General features: G+C 56.5%; 1 protein-coding gene across 1 annotated transcript in view; it reads right to left on the reverse strand.

Moving 5' to 3' along the window:
- Nucleotides 1–27,735, reverse strand: part of ANKH (ANKH inorganic pyrophosphate transport regulator) — a 107,640-nt gene that overhangs the window by 1,361 nt on the left and 78,544 nt on the right. The window contains exons 3-11 of the mRNA XM_075540873.1: nt 27,469–27,587; nt 22,666–22,749; nt 18,308–18,478; nt 16,893–17,027; nt 14,630–14,722; nt 12,590–12,685; nt 2,772–2,901; nt 1,373–1,496; nt 16–115 (exon numbers count right to left, since the gene is read on the reverse strand). Coding sequence (XP_075396988.1) covers nt 16–115; nt 1,373–1,496; nt 2,772–2,901; nt 12,590–12,685; nt 14,630–14,722; nt 16,893–17,027; nt 18,308–18,478; nt 22,666–22,749; nt 27,469–27,587 — 1,052 coding nt within the window. The remainder of the gene's footprint in view (nt 1–15; nt 116–1,372; nt 1,497–2,771; nt 2,902–12,589; nt 12,686–14,629; nt 14,723–16,892; nt 17,028–18,307; nt 18,479–22,665; nt 22,750–27,468; nt 27,588–27,735) is intronic.

The following is a 27,735-nucleotide window of genomic DNA, read 5'->3' on the forward strand; positions in this document are numbered from 1 at the left end:
GGGCCCTGGCCTCACCTGTTTCCGGTAGACGTAGCAGGCGGCGATGGCGACCATGGTGGACTCGCCCACGAAGCCTGCGAGCAGGGACCCCACGCCCAGGGTGGCCCCGTGGACCCTGGGGATGAGAAGGGGAGTGATCATCAGCCACGCAGTCAGTCGCCCTAAAGCCTGACTGCTCCACTCTGCGTGGTCTCGCTCCTCTGGCTCGGCAGGCAGCTGCACCTGACACCCCCTCCCCAGCACTTGTGGGGTGGGGTTCTCTCTCCAGGACTAGAGGCTGGTGCCCCCACCCAACCCCATCTCAGCTCCGCCCCTCTTTTCATGGATCTGGGCTTATGTCCATGATGATTCAAGTGCATTACAAAGAGAGTTCACGGAGTAGAATTTGATGCTTGGTCAATTGACCTCCCTCCTGACCCAACTTAAATTTTTAGGCTTAAATATTTCTTCTTGCTTGTTTTATGAGAAATTTCTTCTCTGGATTTTAAAATATTGGTGGTGGTCTTTTATTTTTTACTCTTTATTGTAATCTTTATAGCAGTGTTTTTTTTAAAAATTGTTTGGTAGGTCTCCCAGTTCATGAAGCAGAGACAGCTGGTGCTCTGGTTCCCTAGGGAGAGGGCGTGGGGAGGGGCGCTAACAGTGAATGCCGGTGGGAGGATGGAGCACCAGGACTGAGTGTGAGGGTGTATGTAACAACTCTTCTTCAAAGTGGGTTTTTGTGTCAAGAAAAGTACTAAAAAAAAAAAATACCAAACCCCAATCAAAGTTGACCCGTGGCCACCTTAGGCGAAGCAGGAAGAATCTTTGTGGCACTGAGTTGATGCTCATGGTGGTGGTATAATTTGGAAAAGGATGATCAACAATGGCTGCACAACACAGCATAAGCAATGGCACTGGATTATTCACGTAGAAGGTACTGAATTTCAGGGTGTTCTGTTGTGTCTGCTTTTGCCACAATTAAAACAATGCCCTGGTAACAACAGGCACAAGGACAAGCTGGGTGGTATTACATGTGGAAGTGCCAATAAAACTGTTAACGCAGACACATGCCATTAATTATAAATTCTACTTTTCCGTTGCAGAAGCGCCGCTGCTGGCTCTCGAATTGGCACACCCACTGGTTTTGCTCTCAGAGCTTGCCCCCTGCTCTCCCCGCCCCCTGGACTGTGAGAATGGCGCATGCCCCCCCCCTTCCCGGGCCTCCCTCGTGGGTGCTGGGTGGGGTTCAAAGTCAGTGTCCAGGGTCCTGCAGGCCCCTGACAGCCACTGCGAATTTCCGACTACACACGCTTGGGGGTTGGACCGGAAGTGCATTTATTCCAGCCGGGGTCCTTCAGCGGCCAGGCCACAGCCCCGCCGGCCGACTTACCCCATGTAGGGCAGGACCAGGAGGCTGGTGATGAGGACGATGATGCGCAGCACGGAGCTGGGGGCCAGCACGAAGGTCTTCTTCAGCGTCATCAGCCACCCAGTCAGGTGGGCCCTCACCGTGACTGGGCGGGGGGGGGGAGGTGGGGTGAGGGGGGAGAAGCAGACACATGTGTAATGCAGCCCGACTCCCTCTTCAGCTTCCCTGCTTCTGGATCAGGGGGTCTTCACGGCCATATTCAGCCAGCCATTTCCTGGCCCCCACAGCACTCCCACTGTAGCCCAGCCTCAAATTCTGGCCCTTCACATCTAAAGGGGCACGGAGGCTCAGAGAGAGCCAATATAGTGGGCCTGTGTTGGGAGAGCGCCCCGTGGTAGTGTGTGGGCCATGTGTCGGGCTGCTACCTGCAAGGTCAGCAGTTTGAAACCAGCAGCCGCTCCACAGGGGAAAGATGAAGCTTTCTAGTCCTAGAACGAGTTAGTGTCAGAAAGCCATGGGACCCTAGAGTCACCCTGAGTCACAACTGGCTCAAGACAGGGAGTTTGGAGTTTGCTGCTGGCCGAGTAGAAGAGCCAGAACCATCTCCTAGCCCCAGCCCGAAGCAGCTCCCCAGGCATAGTCATTTGGGGGGTACAGGGGCCTTTTGGCAATCAATTTCCAAACAGGTCAGTAAATCATGCCCTTGGTAAGTTTAAAGGGTACAAAAGTAGAAGAGCTTCTTTGTACCAGGTCCCCCTTTGCACCTTTAAAATCTCAAGTGGAGGCCACCATCCTTTCTGGTTTCAGAAGCTCCTTCGAGAGATGGGGTGCAGATGGAAGCCCTCAGCACACACGCACTAGTGCGCAGGTGCAGGCGCATCGGCTCTACAAGCGGCAGCATGCTGGTTAACCGGCCTGCACGCTGCCTCTCTCTCATTCACCGAAAGCCGCCTCCTCCTTGTGGCCACGGGCATCCTCTGGGGATTCCCCACCCGGCGTGGAGCCCGGCTGTTAGCGTCTCGGGGCTGCTCCCGGATTCGCTTTCCCAGCAGCCCCCTCCGTGTGTGTCTCCAGGAGGGAGCCCGAAGCCGCTCTGCCCTTGGCCTGCGCGCACTGAGTTGTGTCGCTGCCCCCATCACAGGCGACTGCTGTTCAAACTCCCGGGCCTATTGATCTCCCTTTGATTCAATGTTCCTTCCACTACGCCTGACACCTCGGCACTTAGGAACCAAAACCCCCACCGCCGCCCCAAGGATTCCAGTTGAAGCATTCATTCCTGGGCCGGTCAACCACTTGGGGACTGTGGCTAATCCTTTTGCACGAGCTTACTTTGGGGTAGGTGTTCAGGAAGCGGGGTGAGCTGGCTGGGCGGGAGGGCTGCTCGGAATGGCCCCTTGGCCCTCTTCTCGCTCCTCCTTACCTGGGACGGGGAAGAAGGAGAAGATCCGCAGGGGGATGACGCAGAGCTCGGCGAAGGCGAAGTCCACGCCAATGATGTCGATCAGGATTTTCTCGGAGACGTTGGGGGTCCAGAACATCACAAAACAGAGCTGGGCGGGTGGGAAACAGACCCTGATTGAGACCGCCAGCAAAGGGCTGAAAGGATCGTGATGGATGCCACGAGACGGGCACTCTGCAGAGCGCTTCAACAGGGTGCCCCTCAGTCCAGAGCTGCCCCTGCGGCTCGGCTCACCCGCCAGCTGAAGCCCAGGCACAGGGCCGTTTGCACACCGGCCTCCATAAAGCCAGCATGCTCCTAACAGTGCCAGGTACCCAGAGAGAGGACTCTGGCAAAGGACCTGAACCTTGCTCAGTACAGCGTCAACGCAAAAGAGGAAGTACTTCAAGGAGCGAGGCTGATACAGCGGCGCGGAATTGGCGCAAACATCACAATCGTGAAGACGGCACAGGGCCGGGCAGCATTTTCTTGTTGTACACGGGATTGTGGTCAGTCGGAACCACCACCACAACCACCATGATGCTGAGAACAAGCCAGAGGCATTCCAGATACAAGCAGGGCGACCCCTGGGGGGCAGGTTCCAGCAGAACTCCCACAGGAAGACAGATGAGGAAGGCTTGCCCACTGGCTTCCAGAAACTAGCCAACAAACACAAAGTTGCCAGAGACGTCCACTCAGGGGATCAGCCCTGGAGGCCATCCTGTTTAGTAAAGCGGAGGGTCAGCAAAGATGAGGGAAACCTCAAAGAGAGGGCCTGCTGGCCTCAACCATCCGATGGCCACGGAGATAGTGCAGACTGGGCACCGTTTCCTTCTGCCTCACTAGGGGGCCATCTCGAGGAAGAGCTGACTGGACAGCAACGACAGCACACAAGCTACAACCGGCAACGGCACCCTGTTCCCTGGTTTGTTGGAACCACGGCTCCAAAAGGGCCCATCCCCGGTTCAATTCCCCGCTGAGCATGTGCCAGTTATACTGATTCAGGTTAGTTTAACAAGATCCCTAGGCGATCTTGTACGAATCCCCTGAGGGTCTGGGAAGGAGCCCCTGAGCACTGTGGGTTAGGTTGCTAAGCCTACGGAGGACGGTTCAAACCCACTCCTGGTGAGAACGAAGGGGTGGGGCTCCTGCAAGAAGTCACACACAGAATCCTTTACAGGGTTGGAGTTGGAATCAATTTGATGACAGGGGCCTTTTGTTATTTGGGATCTTGAAAGGACGGCAAAGGAGGGAGGATTTGGGGGTGGAGAGGGGATGGCCTCGGCAGTGGCAGACAAGCAGGCAGTTTTCCTGCAGGCCTCTGTAGGAACCGTGCTTCCCTGAAGCCCCCGTCTCGTAGGAGGGCATGATGACTGGGATCCTTTAATAGTCACCAAAGAATGAATACAATTAAAATTGAAGGGAGGTGGGGGCGAGCTCTCACAGCCTTAAAAGCCCCCCGGAACCTTACACATCAGAACTGAGCCGTTAACACTGGTCTTAGCGGCAGTAAAAGGAAAGTAATGTGGAGGCTGACTTAAAGTCCTTTGTGACACACAGCTAGTTTTAAAAAACACCCTTTGACACATCTGCAGTATAAGCTCCAAGCTTCGTTTATCTGGTTCAAGGCACCACAACCTTGAGTCAGCTGTGGCCAGAACCTCGGGTGGAGGGTCTTCCCTACGACCTGCTTCCTCACCCACTGGGGTGGGCCTGGGGCCTTGTCCAAGTCTCCCAATCCCAACCGGAGTTGCATGAGGGCAGGTCCCTGACTGGCACTGGGATAAATAACTCGTCTCCCTCCAAGAATCTGGAGCTGGGCTTGGGAGAAGGCAGTGGTGTCTACTGGCTGCTGAACTCAAAACCCTGGAGTGTTCTGCAGAGTTCTGGATGACCCCGCTCGGCGGAGTTTATTTCCATACGCCGTTGACCTTGCTTTTGAGGAACTCGCTGTCGTTCTCCACCAGCCTGATGAGGGCTGGCAGGTGAGAGTGCTCACGGAGAGGAAACCACCCGCAGCTGTTTGGAATCAGAACGGAAGCGGGCAAAGCAACCTGTCAAAGGCACAGTAGGAGAAAGCCCGGTCTGTCTGCCGAGGGGCAGCTGGTGGTTTTGAACGGCTGACCTTGAGGTCCGTCCCTGACACTCGATGAGCAGCTGTGGTCCTGCAGGAAGGTGCTGTGGAGAGAGGCAGATGCCAGCCACAGCCACAAGCAGAACCTTCATTGGTGAACATGTATGACCATGTCCACCCCCGAGTAGTGAGTCAGCACAGGTCAGCCCCTGCTCACCTTGCTTCTTGGGTGGCCCGGCAGGGATGGGGGTGGGGGTGGGGGTGGGGGTGGTTGTGTAGGGTCAGGCAGGCTCCTTCTCTCTCTGGGTGTGGGATGAAGGGCAGGAATGACAGCATTGCAACAGAACCCGGCTGGGTTTTCTGTGGACCAGAGAGCTTGGGCAAGCCTCTACGTGGGGCTCACTCACCGCCAGTTATTATCACACCTCCATCAAGTCGTCCCCTAAGAGACCATTGAACTACCACTGTTCTAACAAAAACCAAAAAAACATTTTTTTTAAGGTCGTTTAAATCTGGGGCCTTTTTAAAACTAAAAAAAAACAAAAACATGAAAGCACACTCATTCATTCCTGCTATCAGATGAATTCCCACGAAACGACACCACAAACACACATACCTCCTGAGGGAGCATCTTTCAGGTCTCAGCAGAGTGACTTCTCAGTGGGGTGCAAACGGTCAATTGAGGGCAGGAAAAGCGATCACCCACTATCACTCCCGACAGCAGGGGGCGCCATGCACCCGGGCGTTTAATTTGTGTAATTCATTCCTGGGTCTGAGGATGGCTTAGAAAGCCCCACCCTCCTGCCTCCTGCTCTGTGTAGCTCTGGCTTCTCCTTGGGCCGGAGGAGCGAATTTGTACTGGCTGGTGCCCCTAACCCAGCCAACCACCTCCCCAATGGAAGCATGCCAGCAAGGTCCTCAGGAGTGAGCCCCAGCTTCTGGGGAGGGGGCTGGAAGGCGGCAGAGGTCCAGGGGGAAGGAGCTGCCGCTTCCCCAGGTCCCTCCTCGCAGTCCCAGATGGAGGCGTGGGGACACCAGAGGGCTGGGGCCTTTCCCAGGCACCTTCTCCTGAAAGGCCTACTGTTAGTCCTGGAGCTGGTGTGCACCCCAGAACAGAGCGCTTGCTGCCTGGGCCTGCGGCCAACTCTGGCCATACTTGAGCCCTGTGGTGTAGCCAGAGGGGCTTCCTTTCTTCAAGGGGGGAGCCCGGATCTCACCTCAGGCCTGGGAGGCCTCCCTCTCTCCATATTTCCACGGTGCCTTAAGCGGCTGAATTGTCTCGGCCCTCTGGTACCCAGCACTTTGGTTCTGCGAGGGCCACAAATCAGAGAGTTTTGAATTTGGTGTATTTACCTTTGTGCCCCCCTAGACAAGAGAGTCATTTTCTTCCACTGGCTGAGGGGAACAATGAGCCAGTAGTCTCCACCTCCTGGAGCGGGGGTGGGGGAACCCCAACCCAGCCCGAAACAAAGCCTCAAACAGGCTGTCCTTGTTCTGAGACAAAGGGCTAACATGGTACCACGGCTGGAGGCAGGATGACAGTGATGGATTGTGGGTAAGTTTAGCAACAGGAAGGTGAGACTGGGTCATTCTTATGAACTGAACTTTTAACTCTGAAAACATGGGTGACCGGACAGGCCCTACTCATTATATATAGATAGCACTTAACATAAATGGAGTACACATTAGGAACTACTTGCTACAGAAGGTGCCCTGGTGGTGTAGTGGTCAAGTGCTGGGCTGCGATCCACAGAGGCAGCAGCTTCTCGTGAGAAAGCCAAGTCTCTGAAACCCCCAGCAGGTTGCTGTGCGTCAGGCACTGACTCCATGGAGATGCTGCCGGGTGAGTGTTAAGAGTGATAACCACAAGGTCAGCAGTTCAAGCCCAGCAACTTCTCTGTGAGAGAAAGCAGAGGCTATCTGCTCCTGTCAAGGTTTACAGCCTTGGAAACACTGTACAGGGTTGTTATGAGTTGGAGATGACGATGTCGGTGAGGTTCCTTCCATGTGGATAATTTATAATGGTGGATGCATAGCATGAAGGAGCCCTGGCAGCGCTAAGCATTGAACTGCTAAGCTAGTGGAAAAGTTGGCAGTTCAAGCCCACCAGCTGCTGTGAAGGAGAAAGCTGAGGCTGTCTGCTTCGGTGAAGATTTACATCCTTGGAAACACTACACAGCTTGAAACCCTCGGCCTCGGCTTGGCGGCCAGGGGCACACAGTGTAATGTACAGGGCATCTATTACACATTGCGATAGAAGTATAGATCAGGCACACGTGTTCTAGGTGGACATGTATAACGTTATCATCATCTCATAGCGATCCCACAGGGCAGAGTAGGACTGAGACAGTAACTCTCTATGGGAGCAGAAAGCCTGTCCGGTGGTAAACAGCCCAATGTGCAACCCACTGACTGGCTGGCAGTGCAGCTGTGACATTATGTGGAGTGGATCTGCCGGACAGTTTGTTAAGTAAGGACAGTGTATCCATTATATGGGTACTGCGTGCCTAGATGCTGCTCGTGATCTATGGAGAGTGGATAATGCTGCACGTACATCTTGTTAGTAGCACGCGTCATTATGCAAGCGGGCTTCAAGAAGCTGCTGGAAAAAATTCCGTGTGTCCTCAACTTTTTGGTGGTCCCACATATACGGATGGGCAACATGAGCAAACGGCAGCAGAGCGCATCTTAATCTTCATGGTGGAAAATGGGCCCCTTGATTCTGGAGCAAACCCTCGCGCTGAGGAAACGGCTGAGTGAGGTAGAGGGGGCACCAATCAGGTCTGGAGTCTGGCTGCCTCTGCCCTCATCTGTCAGCGTGCCCTAGACCTTCATGGGGAACAGGTGTGGCGGCCTCAGGGATTAAGGGCGCTATAAATACCAGAAACCTTGCTTTGCTGTCCCCTTCCCCGGAAAGGCAGGCCAGTGGGGGGGGGGTATGCTGCTCCCCCTTAATCTGGGGGTTTGGCGGACTGATCTAGGGGCCATAGCACAAGCAGCCTTTGTAGTTGAGCTTCATGTGTCACCTGTTGAGGGGTGAGTGGCCAGGGCGGATCTTCCCTGCACAGCAGCATGGCCTCTGGCTCTCCCTTTCTCTCCTGGGACTGTCTCTGGGCTGGAGTTCTGAAGCTTCAGGGTTGAGAGTTTAAACACCAGTACCTGAGCTTATACTTACAGGGGCCTCCCTCCACTCCTGGGTGACCTCGGGACACTGTCTGGAAGGCTCTGGAAGGTGACCAAGTGTCTCAGAAAGTAACCAAGCACGGGTGCAGCCCAGCCTGGATTTCTCCAGAAGTGGATGGCTGGGGAGGGGCGGCACTCAGCAGATCTCCTGGTCACCTGCTTCTCTCAGCAGGCTCTAGCTCCACCCAACCCCCCAACTGTCCTGAAACACAGGCACTGTCACCGCCTAGCCCAGGAGGCAGGGAGCTGACCAAACAGCTGACTCACTGGATAAAATTATAAAATTCTGACAGCCATGAGGACGCCCCTGTGGGAGAACGCGAACAGCCACCTGAGTTCACAGTTAAAGGAAAGGACAACACAAAGGGGGTGAGGAGTTGGGGGAGTGGTGCCCTCGTCACCCACTGCCAGGTCTCCTGCCCGCCAGCGCTGGAGCTCCTTCCGAGAACAGCCACCCGCACAGAGAATCAACAATGGGCACGCAGTGAGCTGGCCATGGGCAGCACGGGCAGGATGCTGGTGTGTGGGCTGCACCTGCGCAGAGCAGCACCTCCCAGCAGCCAGGAGGCGTGGCTGCGGGGCGAGGGGCGGGGCGGAGAAGCACCAGCGGGTTCTTTCTGGGCAGGTTGAGTTGCCGGAGCCCATGGGAAGCCAGTCGGCGGTCAGATGGCCAGGCCTGACGCTGGGGGCGACCTGGGTCAGATCGTGGTCTGGACACCGGCCCAGGATGGCGACAGGAGCCCAAGACCACCAGTGAGCCGAGCACGGAAGGCGGGCAGTGCGGGCCACGCACAAGACACAGGCTCAGCAGAGCGGCGCCTACGCACACTGTGCCACCCACGTGGCCTTTGCCCGGGTGACAACCTCCGTTTCATTAATTTCCCAACATTGGATATTTTATAAGTTCTCCAAAATAAAACAAAACCCCAAACTCAATGCCACCGACTTGACACCGAGTTGACACCGACTCACAGCGACCCTGTAGGAGAGGGCAGAACTGCCTCTGAGTTTCTGAGACAGCGATGCTTCACGGGAGTAGAAAGCTGTCTCTCCCTCTGAGTGGCTGGTGGTTTCCAACTGTTGACCTTGTAATTAGTGACCCAGTATGTAACCACGCTGCTGCCAGGACTCCTATTTAAGAGGTTAAATAAAGAAAGCAGACCTAAGGGTCCAGCCCCCCTCCTTAGCAGCTTGCCACGTGGGATCAACACAAAGGTGAAGCCCGTCCCTCTGAGGGGTGGGCCGGGTCTTCTCTGACCTTCACCTCAGAGTTAAGTCTCGGGCGTCGGAGAAAGTTACTGCCTCGTTCAGGTACCAAGCAGCGGCTAGGCTCTGTGGTACAGAGGCCCATGCCAGGTCTGCCCTGCCCTGGCAGAACCACAGAGGAGAAATGGGTGCTAAGGAGCGACTGAGTATGTGCTATAAAGAGGCGCGTCCCAGCTTTCGGGTGAAGCGTGCGGAAAAGACCGCGCACAGCCTCAGGAGGACCAATCACCGTCAGAGAACGCAACTGAGTGCTCCCTGGAGTCGAGGAGCCGCCTCGACCAGGAAGGGCCTGCCCATGGCTGGCCGCGGCTCGTGTACTCAGTACAGTACCACGAAACGACACTCTGCCCGGCACAGGACGCAGGCAGCCCGGCGATCAGGGAGCGAGGGCAGGACCAGGGGATGCTTTCTCAGACCTACGCACGAGACCCAACTCAACTAGTGACACTGTTGTCGTGAGGCGAGTTCCAACATTTCCATGTTGAAAAGAATCCCACGACTCTGGGTCGGTCTTTTCTTAAAGTGGCCAGCCCTTCAGCCTGGCTGAACAGTACAGACCAGAACCGACGGGAGGCGTGCACAAGCCGTGTGCCCTGATGGTGCTGAGGGCGAAGCACCCCGCTGCGAACTTTAGGGCCAGAGGGTCAAACGCAGCAGCTGCTCCACGGGAGAAAGAAGACGGTGTCTGCCCCAGTGAAGACGTACAGGCTCCACCGCCCTAAGGATCAGCTCGGCTCTGTCCTACAGGGTCACCGGGGTCAAAATGAACCTGGTGGTGGCGGCTGTGTACTAGGTACAGGTACCAGGTATCTGTCTTGGCTGTCTGGAAATGGCGTGGCCCAGAACAAAGGGCACCAGAGAGTGAGGCCAGCGTGCCGGGGACCAGCTGGTTCTACCACCTGTTACTTGGAAGTTACCTGGCCCCTCCCGTTATTTCCTTTACTGAAAAACTGTGTTCTGTGCCTGGCTCCTCTCCAAGGCCCTCTCTAATAAGGGTCGCTGGGCCTCCCAGGGGAGCCCCTACCAGAACCCTTCTTTTTAGAGATGGTTTTACCTCTCATCACTGATAAAATCTCAACACGAGCAAACGAGGCATTTTCCAGGCCTCCAGCTGTTACTGCTCCAAAACCTGTTGCCGACAGACCGCCAAGCGGACAGAAATAGCTGCCGGCACACCGAGGAGGTTAGGAACGTCCTGCCCCGCGCCCCCCACCCCACCCCACCGGGCAGGCCAGGCCTCCACATGGGCAGATGCCTGACGGGGCTGAGAAGATGGGGTGAGTTCTCTAAGGAGGGCGGAGCAGCTTCCTGCGTGGCGGAACCTGGCATCCACCTGCAGGCCTGTCACACAGGCTCCAAGAGCTGAGGTCTGTTCCTGGAATGGACCCCGTCTCTGACGGGGGGTCACGGTGGCCCCCGGGTTGTTAGTGTTTTAGGAAGCCTGGGAAAAGCTTGTACAGGAGGACGGAGGAGTGGGGTGCGGGTTAGCCTGGGGCAGCCTGTCCCGGCTCACACAGTGGCAGCGGCGGCCCCACCCTTCAGCCAGAGGCAGGGTGGGGAGGGGGGCCTCCGTGGGCAGGGGAATCGATGGGCCGAATGTGAAGCTCTGGGATGGAAAGAAAACAGCCATCCAAGGCTGATCTCACTGAGTGCTCACCAAGTGGCAGGGCCCCTCCTTTGATGGAGGTCAGACAGACAGGCAGAGGGGCCCCGTCATTGGCAGAGCTCGATTCTGGAGGAGGCTGCACCCCAGGCACTGCTGCCACAGCCGGGCGTCCTCCTGCAGCAGTGCAGACTTTCCGAGGCGCAGGCGGGAGTATCAGACCACACAGAGCCAGCTGGGCTGACCCCTGTACCACCTTCCAAGCAGGGTGCACCCCAACTCAAAGCCTGGAGGGTTGAGGGCACCCACGGGTGCTCAGAAGTAAGCCTGGACAACCCACACCCCTCGGAGACAAGTTCTCGAGCGTGTACAGAGACACACAGAGATGCAGACACACACACACAGAGTTGCCAGGAGTCAAAGTCCACTGGATGGCAGTGGGCTGGCATAAAGGCTATGCTTTCTGCTGTAAGCCCACCTCAGCTGTGCACCGGGTGCCATGGATGAGAGATGGGGTGGAGGAAGGATGGGAGGGCATAGGTTGGTGGCTGTGCAGAGCCGCTGACAGGCGCTAGGACTCTCCAGGCTGGTTCCCTGCTGTGCCCGGGGAGCATGGTGGTTGCTAGGTGCTGGCGGGCCGGTTCCGACTCATAGCAGCCCTGTACCACAGAAGAGAGCAGAGCTGGGCCTGGGCCGCCCTCACAATCCTTCTACGGGGACCCCCCCTTCTACTTTGCTGCCCCTCCACTTTACTGGGCCTGGCGACCTTCTCCAGGGACTGGTCTCTCCCGACAACAGGTCCAAAGTACGTGAGACAAAGTCTCATCACCCTGGCCTCTAAGGAGCCCGCTGGCTGTATTTCTTCCTAGATTTGTTTGTCCTTTTAGCATTCCACGGGGCTTTCAAAAGCAGGGTTAATCCCTGTACACGTGAGTCAGTCACGAAGGAACATTTCAATAGGGAAACAGATATGAAGCCAGTCACACGGGCAAAATGGACACAGAAGATAGTGGGTGTCTGAAATGGGCTGGGGATTCGTCAGCCAGATAAGGTGGCGATTCACCCACTGGCAGCCTGCCTGCCGTCAGCATGTAAATCCTGAGAACGGTCTGAAGGCGGGGCTTTGTTCCAAATGACAACCGTTCCTATTTTGGGAAGGAAATGTTTTGAGGAAGTTGTTGATGAATTTAAAATCACATCATGTTACAGAATACGAGATTGCTCCTATTTAGAATAAAACTTAAAAATCATAGACGTGACCAGGCTTATGCGTCACCCCCGGGCCCACAGCCCTCAGTCTCTTCAAGTCTGGAAGGGAACCCATCCCCATGGCTCAATTGTCAGCCCAACGATAGGCTGGTGTCTGAGAGGCAAGAGGACCCTGGAGAGGTGGACACGCCTGGCGTAACCCCCCTGTCGGAGGCCCAAGGGCAGCTCTCCCCCAAGGACGCAGCTCTGAAGGGTTTGGAAAGGAGGCAGTGAGGAAGGGCTGTGACGAGGAGGGATTGCCACGACGATGGGAAGGAAACATGGACGAGGGGACAAGCGAGGACCTGGTCTGTCAACAGTCAATGCACAATAAAAACTTGACCCATAGGTCATAAAACACCTCTGGATGTTAAAAAACAATCTCCTCTCAAGCAGTCAAACAGCAGCCCCACCCCGTGTCCTTACCGTCAGCGACAAGGCCATGCAGACGAAAGTGAACTTCTTGATGTGGGCGGCCGTGACCGTGTTGCTGGCGCTCACCATCTTGTTGCTGGGGTTGTTCTGGGGAGGAGAAGACAGTGTGAGTGGGATGTTCAGGGAGGAGAGAGGGCAGATGTTCTGGAATGAAAGGCCTGTTACGACAGCGAGGACACCCCTGGCCCTTGGAAGGCAGAGTTCCTATGCAGGTGACTGCTCACCAGAGGGGACTCGGTACTGAATGAATGCCTGGAAGCTGGTACAGCTGCTCTCATGGGGGCCAAGTGGTTTTGGGGAGAAGCCCCTCCACACCATGGCCCTGCCAGTGATCTCGGGCCTTGCCTCTCTTCCTATGACCGAGCCTGCTGCTAGGCACTCAGGCCTGCCTCACTCTCCTGTCATTGTGCTCCGCCCCACCAGTCCCTGCCACACAGCCATCATGCTGCTTCTTGGGGCATGCTGGGTCCCCTGCTGGGTCTGGCACCTCATACCACCTCTCCTCCACACCTACCTGGTCAGTGTCCCTGACCTCGGAGGCCAGGCATCCCCCCCCCTGCATTCAGTAGGCTCCGAGTGTTGTGTCTTCAGTCCTGAAAACACAGCCTTCTTCTGGGGACCTGGAGGGATGCTAAGCAGTAACTGCCCATGGGCGAGGGGTCTCTGTGTCTCCCACAGGCTGTGTGCTGCTCTCTGGGCTGGAGCGTTCTAGGTTCTGGCAGTGGGTTTAGGAGCCTACGGCTACCCGGCCAGCTCCTTCCCTGACCAGTGCCGCTGGCTCAGACTTCTGAATGAGCCCATTTCTCCTTAACTTAATAAGATTCATCCCCATCCATGAACCTTGGGAAGAACATTTGAACAGGGCAACCGGGGTGGTCAGAAAGGAGTCTTCAACCCTAGTCTCTAGGGCAGAGAGGGGTCCTGGTGGCACAGTGGGTAACTCTTGGGGCTGCTAGCCACACACATGGTCAGCAGTTCGAAACACCAGACAGGGGCTTTCCACTCCTGTGAAGAGTTACAGTCTTGGGAATCCACGCTGTCCTACAGGGTCACAGCGAGTCAGGATGACTCGACGGCAGGGAGTGCTGGCTTGGTAGTTGTCCAAACCGGTGGCCCAGGAGGGTCTAACGCTTCCAAATCCACGTATTTTCTGTGTTTTACTATGTAGGCAGTCCCTGGTTACGCACGTCTGACTTGCCAACAGCCCCAACCCCATGGGGCCGACGTCAAGGAACATGTACGGTGGCTCTAGCCACCACCAGCCTGGCTTCGTGACACTCATCACACTGGGTGGCTGTTGTCCGTCGTATGACTGTGCGCACCCGGAGTGCTCTCCGTATCAAGTCCTGAGACACGTCAGACTGACATTCGCGGGGAGCAGACCTGGCTGTTCAGAGCTACACCCCACCAGGGCTGCAGGGGGATGGAACCTGCTCGTGCCCCCAGGACTGCCTACACCTCCACCCTTCGAAAGCTGAACTGAAATCTACCAGGAAAACCCATATCCGACCAGATTTCCCAGGGTTCTCTTCAATCCTCATGGGCCGGGCGGGATGCCGTGGTGCCCAGCCTGCTGGCCAGACAAGCTGTGTGAGCTCGCACCCCCAGGACCCCGCGTCAGGGCACATGGCCCTCACCAACAGCATTAGGCATGAAGCCGGTACACTAGATGGCCCCTTTAAGGTCCACCCGCACCCCCAAAACCAAGCTCACTGCCGTAGAGTCAGCTCCGACTCAGCGACCCCGCAGGACAGGGAAGAACTGCCTCTGTGGGTTGACGGAAGTAGAAAGCTTCGTCTTGCTCCCGAGGAGCAGCTGGTGGTTTCAAACTGCTGACCTTATGGCCACCAGGGCTCCCCACGGACACAAAGCCCAACATCCATTAAAGGCCATGTTTTGCGGGGGCACCCTGAAAGACGCGAGGGCAACATTGAATTTATCTCTGGGGGCAAACAGCCAGCTTCTACCTCCACAGCGGTCGAGGGAACGACACGGTGCCCCTGGAGCCGTCACCGCACACGGGCTGCTCACCTTGTCGAAAGCAGGATAGACGGCGCGGATTTCTGTCAGCCAGCCGTACGGCATGTGGCCCACGGGGTACGTCGCTGTCAGGATCGCCACCGCCTGCAACAGGAAGCAGCCAGGGAGTCAGTGGTGGGGGCGGTGGGCGGCAGGCCCCTCACTAGCTGCCAGACAGCCAGGGTCCCTGGGTGTAGCCACGGCTGACAGCTCCGAGCCTGGGTACCAGCAGGCCAGTCCCAGGATGGGTGGCAGCTGGGTGGACCTCAGAGGAGGGAGGACAGGTCTTGCTTTATAAGAAGGCAACGAGAAGTAGGCTCAGAAACGAAGACATCCACCAGGTCCACCGGACCCCAGCGTCCTGCTCCTTCCACGGAGCAGACCCCAGATGTCCAGCCTCAAAGTCAGCCCTGGAGTCCTCTCCACTCTGTGGGTGCTTGGCCCAGGGCCCACCTCCCCACAACTACATCCTGTCCCCAGGCTTCGGGGTGCTCCCAACCCAACTCCCTTCCAAATGGTCCCAGCAGAACAGCCCACTGACTTTTAAGTGAAGACAATGAAATATTTCTTCCAGGCAGATATTTAGGGCTCCACCCCGACCCCCATGGAAATCAGGAGTTTCTTTTCTTATGTGAATGAAAACAACCGAAACTTCAAAGTTCCACTTCAGCAGCAATCAGCTCTGTCACTAGTTAAGAAAGGGGGGCCGGTGGCCTTGCTGATTTTAATTAGCATGACGGTGCTGCCCGTTGGTGCCAGGAACGTGGTGAGGTGAGTCAGCAGCTGGGTGGAGAACTGGCTGGCGTGGTGCGGTACAGTATGGCGGGACAGGGTGTGGGGTGAAGAGAGGAGAGGTGGGGTGTGGTGTGGCCTGCTGGAGGAGAGAGGGCGGTGGAACCAGGCTGGGTTCAAACCTCCCCCCAGCCCTTCCTAAGTGTGTGAGCGTGACACATGGTGGAGGGGGAAGAGAACCAACAGCGCCCACAGGAAGGAGTTGTTGGGCGCGTGCGTGCACCTGGCCACAGGAGGAGGCCATCCCTCCAAGCCGGCTGGCTCGCCCCAACATGCCTCTGCCCTGAGCTCGCCCAGGAAGCTGCTTTAGCGGACAAGGCACACCAGCTTTTGCACTCTTTGTGGGGTCAGGACGGAATCCCAGCGCAGACAACATGGCCACACATTCCTTCAACTCAAGTCCCCCGGGAAAGCAGTGCCGGGCTGCAGAAGCCACCCAAGATGACATCCAGAGTCAAAACCCCAAACCCAGGCAAGAGCCAGCCTTCTGCTTCTGATGTGTGCACTTCTCCTTCCACACGGGTGTTCGAGGCTTCCCGGGACACGGTCACTGGCAGGGGACCCAGGGGGAGCTGAGGGGCGGGGCGGCCACGGCTCCTGGCTGCTCCTCCGCAGAGCGCCATGGAGACAGAAGGCCGAGCGAGCTGGACCAGCCATTGCAGGCACAGGGACCCCTCCAGTGGATGGGCGGGAGGTGGCAGAGGGAGGCCATCCCGCCTGTCCCTGCCCCACTGTATGTAGGGAAGAGCCGATCCGGCTGGCCGGCTTTCGGAGAGGCGCCTTGTGCTTGCAGGGGGAGAAGTGAGGGAGAGTTCTCCCGGATGAAGGCCGGCTGCGACGGTGCAGGTGAAGTCTCGGTGGGTCAGGGCGGTGTGCACAAGGTGTGTGGAGGGGTCTGGCCCAGCCCTCCAACTGCTGGGTGTTTCTATCCTGTCTCCTGCCCAGCGGTGTGGCTGACTGCCCCCGTAACTGCTGTCTGGTGGTGACAGGCTGAGCCCATGGACACAGTGCAGGGTTAGGACTGGGTGGGAGTCAGACGACCTGGAGCCTCACGTTAGCTCAGCTTCTAGCCAGTCTTGGCTTCGTCGGGTAAATAACGTGGGACAGCTAACTGGGAGGTCGGTGGTTCAACCCCCTCAGCTGCTCGGAAGGAGAAAGATGAGGCTCACTGATCCCTCAATAGGAATGTCTTGGACACTGTGTGGGGGGTTGCCGTGAGTCAGGATCCACTTGAAAGCTGTGGGCTTGGTAGCTGTGGTTTGACTTTGTTCTACCTCAGCTTCCCTTCTGACCAGTTATTTCTGAACGAACGTCTAAGTTATGTACGAGACACTGAGGCACTCTGTGAGAGCCACATGTACTTTACATCATGGAACGACCGGAACTCTAAGACGAACTGGAAACCCGTTTGTGAAGCCTGTACCCCCGACCCCCACCCCTCCAAGTGACTACAAAACGCCCGCGCCCCCAGAAGCCCCCCTACCTCTGTGGCTGCGGAGCTGCCACCAAGGTCACGGGACACGAAGAGATTGACGATGGGCCTGCTGATCCTCTGTGTGGCCAGGATGAGGGCCAGGGGCCACCAGAAGCTCAGCATCTTCCTGATGGTGGCGTCTCCCTGCACCAAGGAGGGTCGTGTGGGCGCATGCCAACTCGCGAGGCAGCGTAGGGGGAACGGCCCACACAGTGAGCCAATGCCTCCCTCCTCTTGTCAACCGCTACCGGCCCTCAAAGAAATCTAAGGAACAGCTCTATACATGGGCTGAGCGGACCCGAACTGTCGGCCGGTCTCGCTACAAACAGACACTGGCAGCCCTGGCGGCCGGCGGACGACCTCGACATCCAAATAGAGTGGCTTGATGATCCACATGCTGATCAATGGGTCTTGGTTTAAATATCAGGGGCGCCCATGCTCATTTGGTCCCCTTTTCAGGAATAAAAACACTACTCAGTGCCCCTGGCAGTGAACCACTGCTGTGATGCAGCCCATCGTCCACAAAGGGCGGCCCCTGCGTCCGCAGCACTCTGGGGCCTGCAGTGAGGCCGGCACCACCTGCTTACATCGTCACACTGTGAGGCCACTAGGCCTGAAGCGACCCCGGGGCTCAGGGGAGGGAGCCAACACGGGCGCACACAGCACACCAGCAGAGGGAACACCATGCCAAGGGGCTCGCTTATCCGGAGGGGAAGCCCCTCCTGGTGGTTCACTCAGCCTCCGAGGACCAATCTTGGCCCCTCCTCCGGGCAGCCCCCTAAGACTGCAGTGGACAGTGGCGCCTGCGCTCTCTCACCGGCAGCACGCGTCCCCACTGCACAGGACGAGCGGTCTCGCGCTCTCCCCGTGGCCTTGGTCTGAGGTGTCTGCCGAGACTGGGAACTGCGCGGAGGGCGGGTCTGTGTGCTCCCAGGACACGGAATGTGCTCTTGACTCGGCGCTCTGAAGGCACCTGAGTAAGGGCTCAGGTTGCACAGGACACCACTGCAAACTAACGCTCTGCCACTGGGTCGATGCTGCCTCTTAACGACCCTGCAGCACAGGCTAGAACTGCCCCCTGGGATTCCGAGCCTGTAACTCTTCATGGGAATAGAAAGCCTGGTCTTTCTCCTGTGGAGTGGCTGGTGGATTCAAACTGCCGACCTCACGGCTAGCAGCCCAATGCATAACTCACTACGCCACCAGGGCTCCTTGCAAATCTAGTGTAAAGCACCTAAAACATAAACTACATCAGGGGTAGGGTCCTGAGGTCTTTGATAGCAACAGAAGCGCTTTCTCTGGAGCAGAGAGGCAGCGGCCTTCCCTGACTGCTTGGCCTGGTGTCACGCACCATCTGAGCCTCCTCCCCTGAGGATCTGGAAGCCGAACGGGAACCTTGGCCCGGCCCCCTGGCGCAGACGTACCCCGAGCTCCGGGCCGCTGTGGTCGGGGATGATGTCGTGGATGTTCCTGTAGTACCCCAGGCACAGGGTGGTGCAGCGCACAAGGGCGCCCATGTACAGCGACAGGATGGGGATGAGCAGGGGCTCCCTGCACTCCAGGTGACTGTGCAGCAAGATGGCCACGAACACAACCTGCGGACGAGACAGGGACAGGTCACAGGGCCGCGGGGAGGGGAGAAGGCTGCTGTTCGCAACCCCGACTCAAATGCAGAGAGGACCCCGCCCATCATACAGGTCAGACGAACGTCACACGAGGCCCCGACGCGGGGAGCCCGACGGAGACGACAGGGGCATGCCCGGCGCGTGTGAGGCAGGACCCCTCGTCTTGTCAGACTCGCCCTCACGAATCTTCTCAGGTGACTGCCGTCTGGGAAAGGCATCCCTGAAGAAGTAGACTCCCCTCCACCCAAAATGTGGGAGAGCTGTGTTCTATCCAGGCCATTGAGGTGCTCCTGTATTCGCCCCCGAGGACAAACATCACTTTTCATCAAGAAAAAAAATCAGTGCTGACCAAGGATGACAGAAAATACCGGACAGCTGCGATGCTAAGGTCCACTTTCTAGAGAGGTCACGTGCACCCCAACATCACTAGAGTCCAGCCGGAGTCGCAATGTAAACCCACGAAAGGGTCATTTGCTGGAATAACCAGCTAACACCGGGAGAGGCTGAGATGGTGATCAAGGTCAGTCTCTCTGGTCTAGGGCGTGACACCAGGTAGAATGGTTCCGGGCTGAAGGCCCTACACACCATGCCCCCAAACGTGCCCACAAGGCGGGCAGTGATTCTCAGGTATGTGACCCCTCCCTATCATGCGCTCTGATGGGAAAAGCCCGCTGGCTGTTAGAGAAGGTGGGTGGGACACAGCCCTGACCTGACAAAAGGGGTGTGGCAGGGGCACTTTAATCCTACAGCTAAGGGAGCGGAGAACAGGGACCTGCCACCACCCAGAAAGACGAGCTCTGTCTCTGAACCCGGGGCTCCTGTAGGGGGACCCCCTAGAACCAGGAGACAGGGTGCACCTTCCCCTGGAGGTGGGGCTCTGGATTTGGACCTCGGACCTGTGAGAGCCTGCTGCTTACGGGGCAGGCCAGCTACCTGAGCTCCTTGTTGCTCCTCGGGAGGAAGATGAGGCCGTCTTACCCCCAGGGAGAGTTTCACAAGGGTAGTTCTACCCGGTTCCGTGGGTGGATTGGAGTTGGAATTGCTCGCGGGCATTGAGTTGTGCTGCTTTTTTAACAGTGAAGATGAATTTCTGTTCGTGAAAACCGGCCTCTTGTGGGGACTTGTTGCCGGCATAAATTGACGCTTGGGCCCAGTGAGCCTGACCTGGACGGCCAGCGAGGCAGCTTTGCTGAGCGGGCACAAGGCTGCCAGAAGCAAAGTGCAGCGAGAGGACACTCTCCGGCCAACGCACACCTCCTACCAGGCTTGCTGCCGTGCAGAGGAATCACCAGGTATCCGTCAACTCTAAGTGGCAAGGTCACTGGGGGCTGGCCGGCCGAGCAGGAGCGGCAGACCGAGGCTTCTGTGACAGGGTCCAGCCAGCCCGTCCCACTCAGGGGAGGCTCCGAGCATGTGTGTCTGCAGCGGGCATGACAGCCCCCAGACACAGGCGGACCACGAAAGGCTAAGGCGGCCACGGGGAGGGACTGCACTCTAGCCGTGTGGGAAATGAACCCGAGGTTCCAGCTGGGGCCCTGGAGTGGCGGCCTGACTGGCAGACCAGGAGGGGAACTGGGGCCTGAGGGGCGTGGGAGGCGCAGACACAGGGCATTCGGAGATGATGAGACAAAGGCCGGAGAACAGAGCAAACCCTCCTGCTGCTGCCGGCACCATCCTCACAACTGTTACGCTTGAGCCCATCACTGTGGGCACTGTGTGGTCCAGCTTGTTGAAAGTCCTTGTCGCTGCCCCCTCCACTTTACCACGCTCTTCTGATCACACACGTGAGACCAAGTCTTGCCACCCTTGTCTCTAAGGCTGTACTTCTTCCCAGACAGATCTGCTGGCTCTGTTGGCAGTCCATGGCACTTTCAATATTCTCCTGCAGCACTGCAATTCGAGTGTGTTGATGCTTCTGTCTTCTTCATTCAGTGCCCGACTTTCGCCTGCACAGAGGGTGAATGAAACACTATGGCCGGGGTCGCTGCACCTCAGTCCTCAAAGAAGTACCACGTCAAAGAGGTCCTGTGCAGCAGATTGGCTGCAGACAGCATGGCGTGCGGATTTATAACGGCACCAGGGCACCCGCGCTCCAATCCAGAGTTAGGATTTCGAATCTGACATCACTGTGGCAAATAGGCTGGATTCTTTTCTGAAGGAACCTCCCGTATTGGGGTTTTCCCAGTGAGCCGGGGATGGGCCAGGCTCCGTCCCAGGTAGTAGCGATTCCATGAGCAGCAGTCGACTCCAACTCCATGTGCTTGGTGCTGGGAGTCATGAAGGAGGCGGAAGTGCCCATCAAACCAATGACAGTTACGTGTGTATGTGTGTGTGTGTGTGTGTATGGGTATGTGTGTCATGGTGGCCCTCAAAAAGCCATGCCCAAACCCTCGCCCCCAGAACCTGGGGATGGGATCTTATTTGGAAAAGGTGGTCTCTACAGAGGCAAAGAAGGATCTTGAGGTTTGGTTCCCCAGATTTGGGCCGGCCCTAAATTCAGCAGAAGGCGCCCTTGGATGAGCACGGCAGAGGGCGGGTGGAGACACCGGCACACAGGGAGGCAGCCATTCGAAGACGGAGGCTAAGGCACCTGTGACCCGAGCTCAGCTCGGGCCTGTCTGTGCTCCTCCTCCCTCTGCAGGGAACACTCCACGTGCTCCCATGACACTAGGATTGTACTCGCAGGACTGCCTCTCTGCCCCGCCCACGGCACCTTCCTCCAGGTCAAAGCCTCATTTCACGTCTACTCTCCCTGGCGGCACGGAGAGCCCGGCGGGCAAGGGACGCGCGGCTCCCTTGTGCTGACTTTCTCATCTGAAGTGCATTCTTTCACCTGGGCTTCATTGCGTCCTTGACTCTGCTCCCTAGCAGTTTGCGTGCACTTCCCTTGCTTGTTGGACCTGTGCCTGATCAGAGTCCTGGTCAACAGCCCCAGCCTGGCCTCCAGAGGTTCAAGGCATTGGAAACGATTTCCCATCTTCTGTCGATGGCCGTGTTGCCGCTCAGGCCCCGGCCGCTGACCCACTTACTATTAGTGACAAACAGGTGCTCCCAGGCACACAGGTGCGTGGCAGAGATAACCACCAACTGAGTGACGGCAGGCGAATGCACAGTGGCGATTACAGAACCGAGCCGACCGGAGCTCGGTGGAGAGAAAGGGTGAAGAAGGAGAAGACGAACAGAATGTCTACCCCCACCAAACTGTGGAGGGGAGTCCAGTGATGTGGGTTTAAAATATCCGCTCCGCCAGCAACAGCCAGAGGCAGATGGCACGAGAAGCCTCCACTAACTCGGTCTACTTATTTTGAGGCCGCAGGCAGGGCCAGGCGTGGTCTTCAGCGGAGCAGGGAGGTGGCTGCGGCGCCCTGGCATCAGCGGTCGGTTTCAGCAGGATGTGCTTGCTCCTACCCCAGGGTGCCTATTATCTTTCTCTTCGGCACAGCTCTCTCCTTTTCCCTTGTTAGAGCACACATCCACACACGCTTCCTGGCTCAGCGATGGCGAGCTTCTCCGCAATCAAGGTGCACAGATGTGGCACAAGGCCATGTGCCACGGCCACCTTTCATGTCCAAGTCAGTACATTCATCCTGCTGCAGACACCGCCTGAGACCCGTGAAAGCAGCCCCTTGGCTTAGCCACTGTGACCCCAGAATGGAGTGCCAGGCTGCCGAGGGGGAGGGCGCTGGCCCAAAACACGTGAGGTATGACTACAGGCCGCCAGTCCACATGCAGGTCTTTAAGAACTAAGGCTAGACTCTCCGATAGATTTAAATCCATCTAACTCTCCTTCCAGAGGAGCCTGGTGACATAGTGGGCTCCCCACTGGGCTGCTGACCACAGGCTGAGCCACTCTGCCGCTCTTCACAGGAAGATGAGGCTCCTGACTTCCAGGAAGAGTCATTCTCCGAAACGGGGCGGTTCCACCGGGCCCACAGGGTGGGCAGCGACTTGGTGGCAGTGAGTGAACTCCCATCCAGCAAGATGAGCCGTACTTTGATGGGGTCTCGTGGGCTCACTCGATCAGCAGACGGTCACAATAATCTGAAACGATCTGGGAAGGCCAGGGAGGCCGGGCGCACGGGGCAGGGGGAAAGAGGTGGGAAGGCATGTTCGAAGTGCTGTCTGGAGGGGGGCTCTGCCCGCCCCTGCCCCCTTACCTGAGCTATGACGTCCGAAATGGAGGCACACCCCACCAGGAAACTGTATTTGTGTTTCAGCAGGATGCCAGCGTGGGTCCACGCCTGCCGGAGAGAAGAGTCAGGGTGAGAGCTGGTACTTTTCTGGTTTCTGTCGTTTCTGGGTGGTGGGGAGGTCCTGAGCACGTTTTATACAGCACCCGTCCCCACACTCCCCGCCCCAGCACAGCAGGGGCAGATCTGGTGAGCCTTTGGCTGATAAATGCCTGCTCTAGGCTCACTATCTGAGTGGCCGGGTCCCTACTTGGGCTTAGTTAGCAGCAATTACAGGCAGGAGGCAGGTGCAAGTCCGCGTGAGGTCTGTATATCTGGCAGTAAAGGTGGGTGAAAACCCAGAGTGGGGCTGGTCAGCAGGCAAATGAGGCTGCCCCATGAGGGCGCTCAGCTTCTTCAGAGCGACGAGCACCATTAAGCGTACTAAGTTACAGACGGTGCTTCTGCTCGTGTCTGGTCTGAGCTAGAGCAGGATGGAATCTGACACCTGCTGTCTCTCTGAGTGGAAGGTGAGGCTGGAGTGGGTCTAATCATCATGGTAACAGCTTCTCTCTCTCTCTCTCTTTTTTCCCAGGACAATCAAATTTATTCAGATAATTTAGTATGCTCACATTTTGTTTTAGGAGCAAATGAGAAGAGAGGGGGTCGGTAAAAAAATGAATAAATTTCCTACTGGGTAGTTCAACTGAGTAGGTCATTATCGTTTATGTGATACCTATCAGGATTTGAGATTACAATCTTCACCTCGCTTTCTCCTTAGGAAAGGCATTGGCGTTGAGGAGGATGTAAGTCAGGCGTGGCATCTGTACTCACTAGCACTTCACAGTCATCATCAGCTTGATTCATTTGGTTTCAGCCTCAATTTTTATCTTTTTTGAAAAATCAACTGGGCTTTAGGAGCCACAGCAGCACATCATTCCATATTTCAATCTCGTCAGGTAGAATGCTTCAGTTGTTACTACAATCGGTTTCCAACCATTTCCACATGGACTCCTTGACATTGTCTCCCTTTACCCCACTGCCACTCCGGTACCCCCTCCTCCCGAAACCCTTATCCTGCCTGCTGTCCCCGTAGGCTCATCAATCCTGGGCTTTATATACCGAAAAACAGGAAAGCATAGAACACGTTTACAGAGGGTGACTTTCAATGACTTAACATCATATCTCTGAGATACACCCCAATATGAACAAACAAAACAAACAAAACTACAATTCTGGAAACCAGATCAAGTCCAGCTAAAGTTTTAACTGTCCAGGTCAGACGTATGCCTTTGATCTTCAAGAGTACTTCCCCTCCCCCAAGCACTCTATTTAATGAATCACTTTCCTCCCACCCCTGGAGTCTGGTTTCCTATGTAGACCCACAAATGGATCCTGAGCTCCCACTGCAAGAAGGCTCTGGTCCTGATCCCTCCTTCGACTTCGGGATCATGGGTCCTTCGATGACCGATGATGGGGTGCCTTTTCCACGTGGACCTGGCTGACTTTTCACTTAGGTGACTGCTTGTGTGGAGACAAGCCTTTCAGACCCCAGGCGCTATTTTCTCTGCTAACCGTCTAAACTCCGGAGCATGCCGGGTGCCCCAAGGATCTGGGATTCAGTGTCCCAGTGTTCCATAGCACCCAGCCTGGGTTCCTGGCATGCCCCGATGGCAGAGTTCATTGTTGCCTACCCACTACATGCCACTAAAGAGACTCCCTACCCATAAAGAGACTCCCTACCCAATGTCCCCCAAAGCATCCTCAGTCACTGCCCCATCACCCCCGGAGGTCAGCCCGCCCCTCCCCACAGTCGTCTCTTTTGTAAAACCTCTGAAGATCTCACATAAGAAATAAGAGGGGGCTTCAAAAAATGAAAAGATGGAAATTCTCCATGAACTTTCTAGAACCCCCTAGTAACTGTTAATCTAAGCAAGATATAATTACACAAGTACCATTTACTGCCCTGTCTCAGAGAAATCACACGATCCCCCCCCCCCCCCCGTGGAATAAAGCGAGTACCACAATCGAGTGAGGCGTGCCGCGTTTGGGGTTTCCTAGTGCCCCTGCAAGCTTATACTGCACTGACCTTCTCGTGCTCACCGCCCACGCCGTCCTTCTCCAGGAGCATGCTCCTCCGGACAGCATGCCTGAAGGAGGCACGACATCTCCCCGTCCACACCTTCAAGGAGCATTCTGGCTGTACTTCTTCCAAGACAGAGGTGGTTTGTTTTTCTGGCAACCCACAACATGTTCAGCATTCTTCTCCAGCACCGGAGCTCAAGTGCATGGATTCTTCTTTGGTCTTCCTTATTCCATGTCCAGCTTTCTCGTGCATAAGAGGTGAATGCACACACCATGGAGCTTGGGTCAGGTGCGTCTTGGTAACATCCTGGCTTTGCAACCCATTTAAAGAGTTCTTATGCAGCACATTTACCCAGTGCAACGCCTCGCTTGATCCCTTAACTGCTGCTTCTCCCATGGGTCCTGACTGTGGATCCAAGCAAACACAATACTTGACCTTCTTCAATCTTTTCTCTGTTGGTCATCATGCTCCTTACGGCTTCTCTCATGAGAACTCTGGTCTTCTTCACACTGAGCTGCCATCCTCACCGACGGCTGCAACCCTCCATCTTCACCAGCAAGTGCTTCAAGCCCCCCATACTTTACGCAAGGACAGCTGTCCCAGCTGCGATCTCAGGTTGTTAATCCGCCTTCCTCCCATCACTGGTGATCTCACTGCCGACGACTGAAGGCGTGAGACCATTTCCGAAGCTGAGCCCCAAATATTTCTGCCTTGCCTCACTCCTCCAGGGAGTTGAGGCTGCTTGACTCGACTTGGACTTACATGTCTACTGACCTACTGTGACTAACGCTGACACCACTTGGGCCTACAGGGTGTAAAATACTGCACAGGCCCCTCCCTAACTGCGACTCAAGACAAAACCAGGCAGCTGCGGAACATGGCAAGTAAGAGTAAGCGTCTCGGGAGACTGGAGGTGGTCAAAGGGGGCACTGCAAGGCCGATCTTGCGGACCCTGTGCTGAAGCGTGCAGGAGCATCCTGGCCGGCGCGGTGTGCATGCGGTGGCTTCCACACCGGGCTCGACCGCAAGGACTGAGGGCTGGTGCAGTTGCATGCAGGGTCGTGGTGGGTCAGAGCCGCTGGACGGCACCCAACCACAGCCCGATGAAAAAGTTTGCAACAGGTCGCACGGACAGGAAGTGAGCATGTGCTGTTGGAAAAAAAGGCCAGGTCGATACGACGTTTCCGTTCGTTAATAAAACAGAACACAACACCAAAATCTCCTGGCAACATCTGCAATAAAAAACAGAGCACACCCTGCCCACGGCCACGGAGTCCGAGTGGGCTCTGACTCACAGGGGCCCTGTGCACGGCTCTCCAGGATTTGTCCGGCTCTGCTGGAGCAGCCAGCCGCCTTTTGCCTGTGCAGTGGCTGGTGGGTTTGAACTGCTGGCCAGGCCAAAAATGAGGCGTGCTTGCCTTCCCTCGACCATGCATGGTGGAGCTTTGTCCACCACGTTTCCCTTATGGGCCCACGGTGCCGTGTTAGAATGTGAGAAGGAACACAAACCGCAGATACTGTGTGCGCACGGTGGCCTGCAGACTGCCCTTTGCTGGTGGGAAGCCATCACCATGGCAGGTCTTTAGGGAGCCTTTAGATGAAAGACGGACAGGGGACCAGCCACACATGTGATGTTTAGGGGAATCGATATTGCAGGAGGGGAGCAGAGCAGAGTGGGGGTGCCTAGTCTATGATTCACTCTTACTACAAGTTGCAAGCAAACCCCAAACCCCAACTAGACCCACTTGTAGAGAGTCCGTTCCGACGCATCTCAGCCGCACAGGACTGAGTGGATCGGCCTCCACAGGGCTTCCGGGGGTAGCACCTTCACGGGAACAGATGGCCTGGCCGCAGCTTGCCGGCCCCCCTGCCCCCCGGCCCCGGGGTGGCTGGTGGGTTTGAATCGCTGACCTTACCCAGGGCGTGCCCAGCTGCACTAGCAGGGCTCCTTGAAAGGGCTGAAACCACCAAACCCACTGGCATCGAGTCAAGTCTGACTCCTTGCAACCCAGGCAGGACAGCGTGGAACTGCGACTGTAGGGTTTCTGAGGCCTGAGGGGGCCAGTTCCACCCGGTCCCGTAGGGTCGTGATGAGGGCGGATGAACTTGATGGCAGTGAGTTTGGCTTGGTTGGTTTGGCGGCAACCTGGGTGGAGTCACAGGGCTGCTAACTGCAGGGTTGCCGTGGAAACCACCACTACTCCCAAGGCCACCTGCTCCCGTAAAGATGTAGTCTCGGAAACCCTAGAACCCACCAGCTGGTGGGTGGTCATCATTAGGAGGATCCCACTCCCGCAAACAGTCTCAATCCCACCGAGGCAGTTCTGCCCTGTTGCACAGGGTCACTGTGAGTCGGCATTGACACGATGGGTAAGGAGCTCTCTAAGTAGAAAGACCAGAACACCGATCAAAAGACAACAGTACTTGCTGAGCAGCTCTGAGCTACGGCAGCAAAGCTAGTTCCGAGAGTAATACAATCCTATCAGGACATTCTGGAAAGCCATGGCTCTACCGCAGAAGCAATGCACGTATGGAGAAAAAGCCTGATCCCGATCCCTTGATCCTGAATGGATTAGAAAGGCCTTTCTCTGTGAATCACATTTTTTTTTAAGACAGGTCCTCAGGCCGCCCGCCAGACCCTTGGCAAACTGGGACAAATCTCAGACGCTCGCCATGCACGGTGCCCTGCGGCCGGCCCCGCTCACCATGGCGTCCATGAAGGGGAAGGCAGCAAGATACAGGAAGGCCTTTCTCGTTTTGCTCCCCACAGACTCGTCCACGTGGTGCAGTTTGTTGATGATGTAGTAGCCGAGGTCGCTGTAAGCTGCGGAGAGAAGACAATTACACATGGGATCTCTTTATGGGCTGTCACAGCGGATGTTTAACAATTTAAAAGGCAGTCCTTGGATGTGGGAAGTGCTGGTAGCTCAGCAGGTTTCCGGGTTGGGCTTTGAACCAGAAGTCAACAGTTA

This window comes from Tenrec ecaudatus, chromosome 2 (genome assembly GCF_050624435.1).
Source record: "Tenrec ecaudatus isolate mTenEca1 chromosome 2, mTenEca1.hap1, whole genome shotgun sequence".
Taxonomy (NCBI): domain Eukaryota; kingdom Metazoa; phylum Chordata; class Mammalia; order Afrosoricida; family Tenrecidae; genus Tenrec; species Tenrec ecaudatus.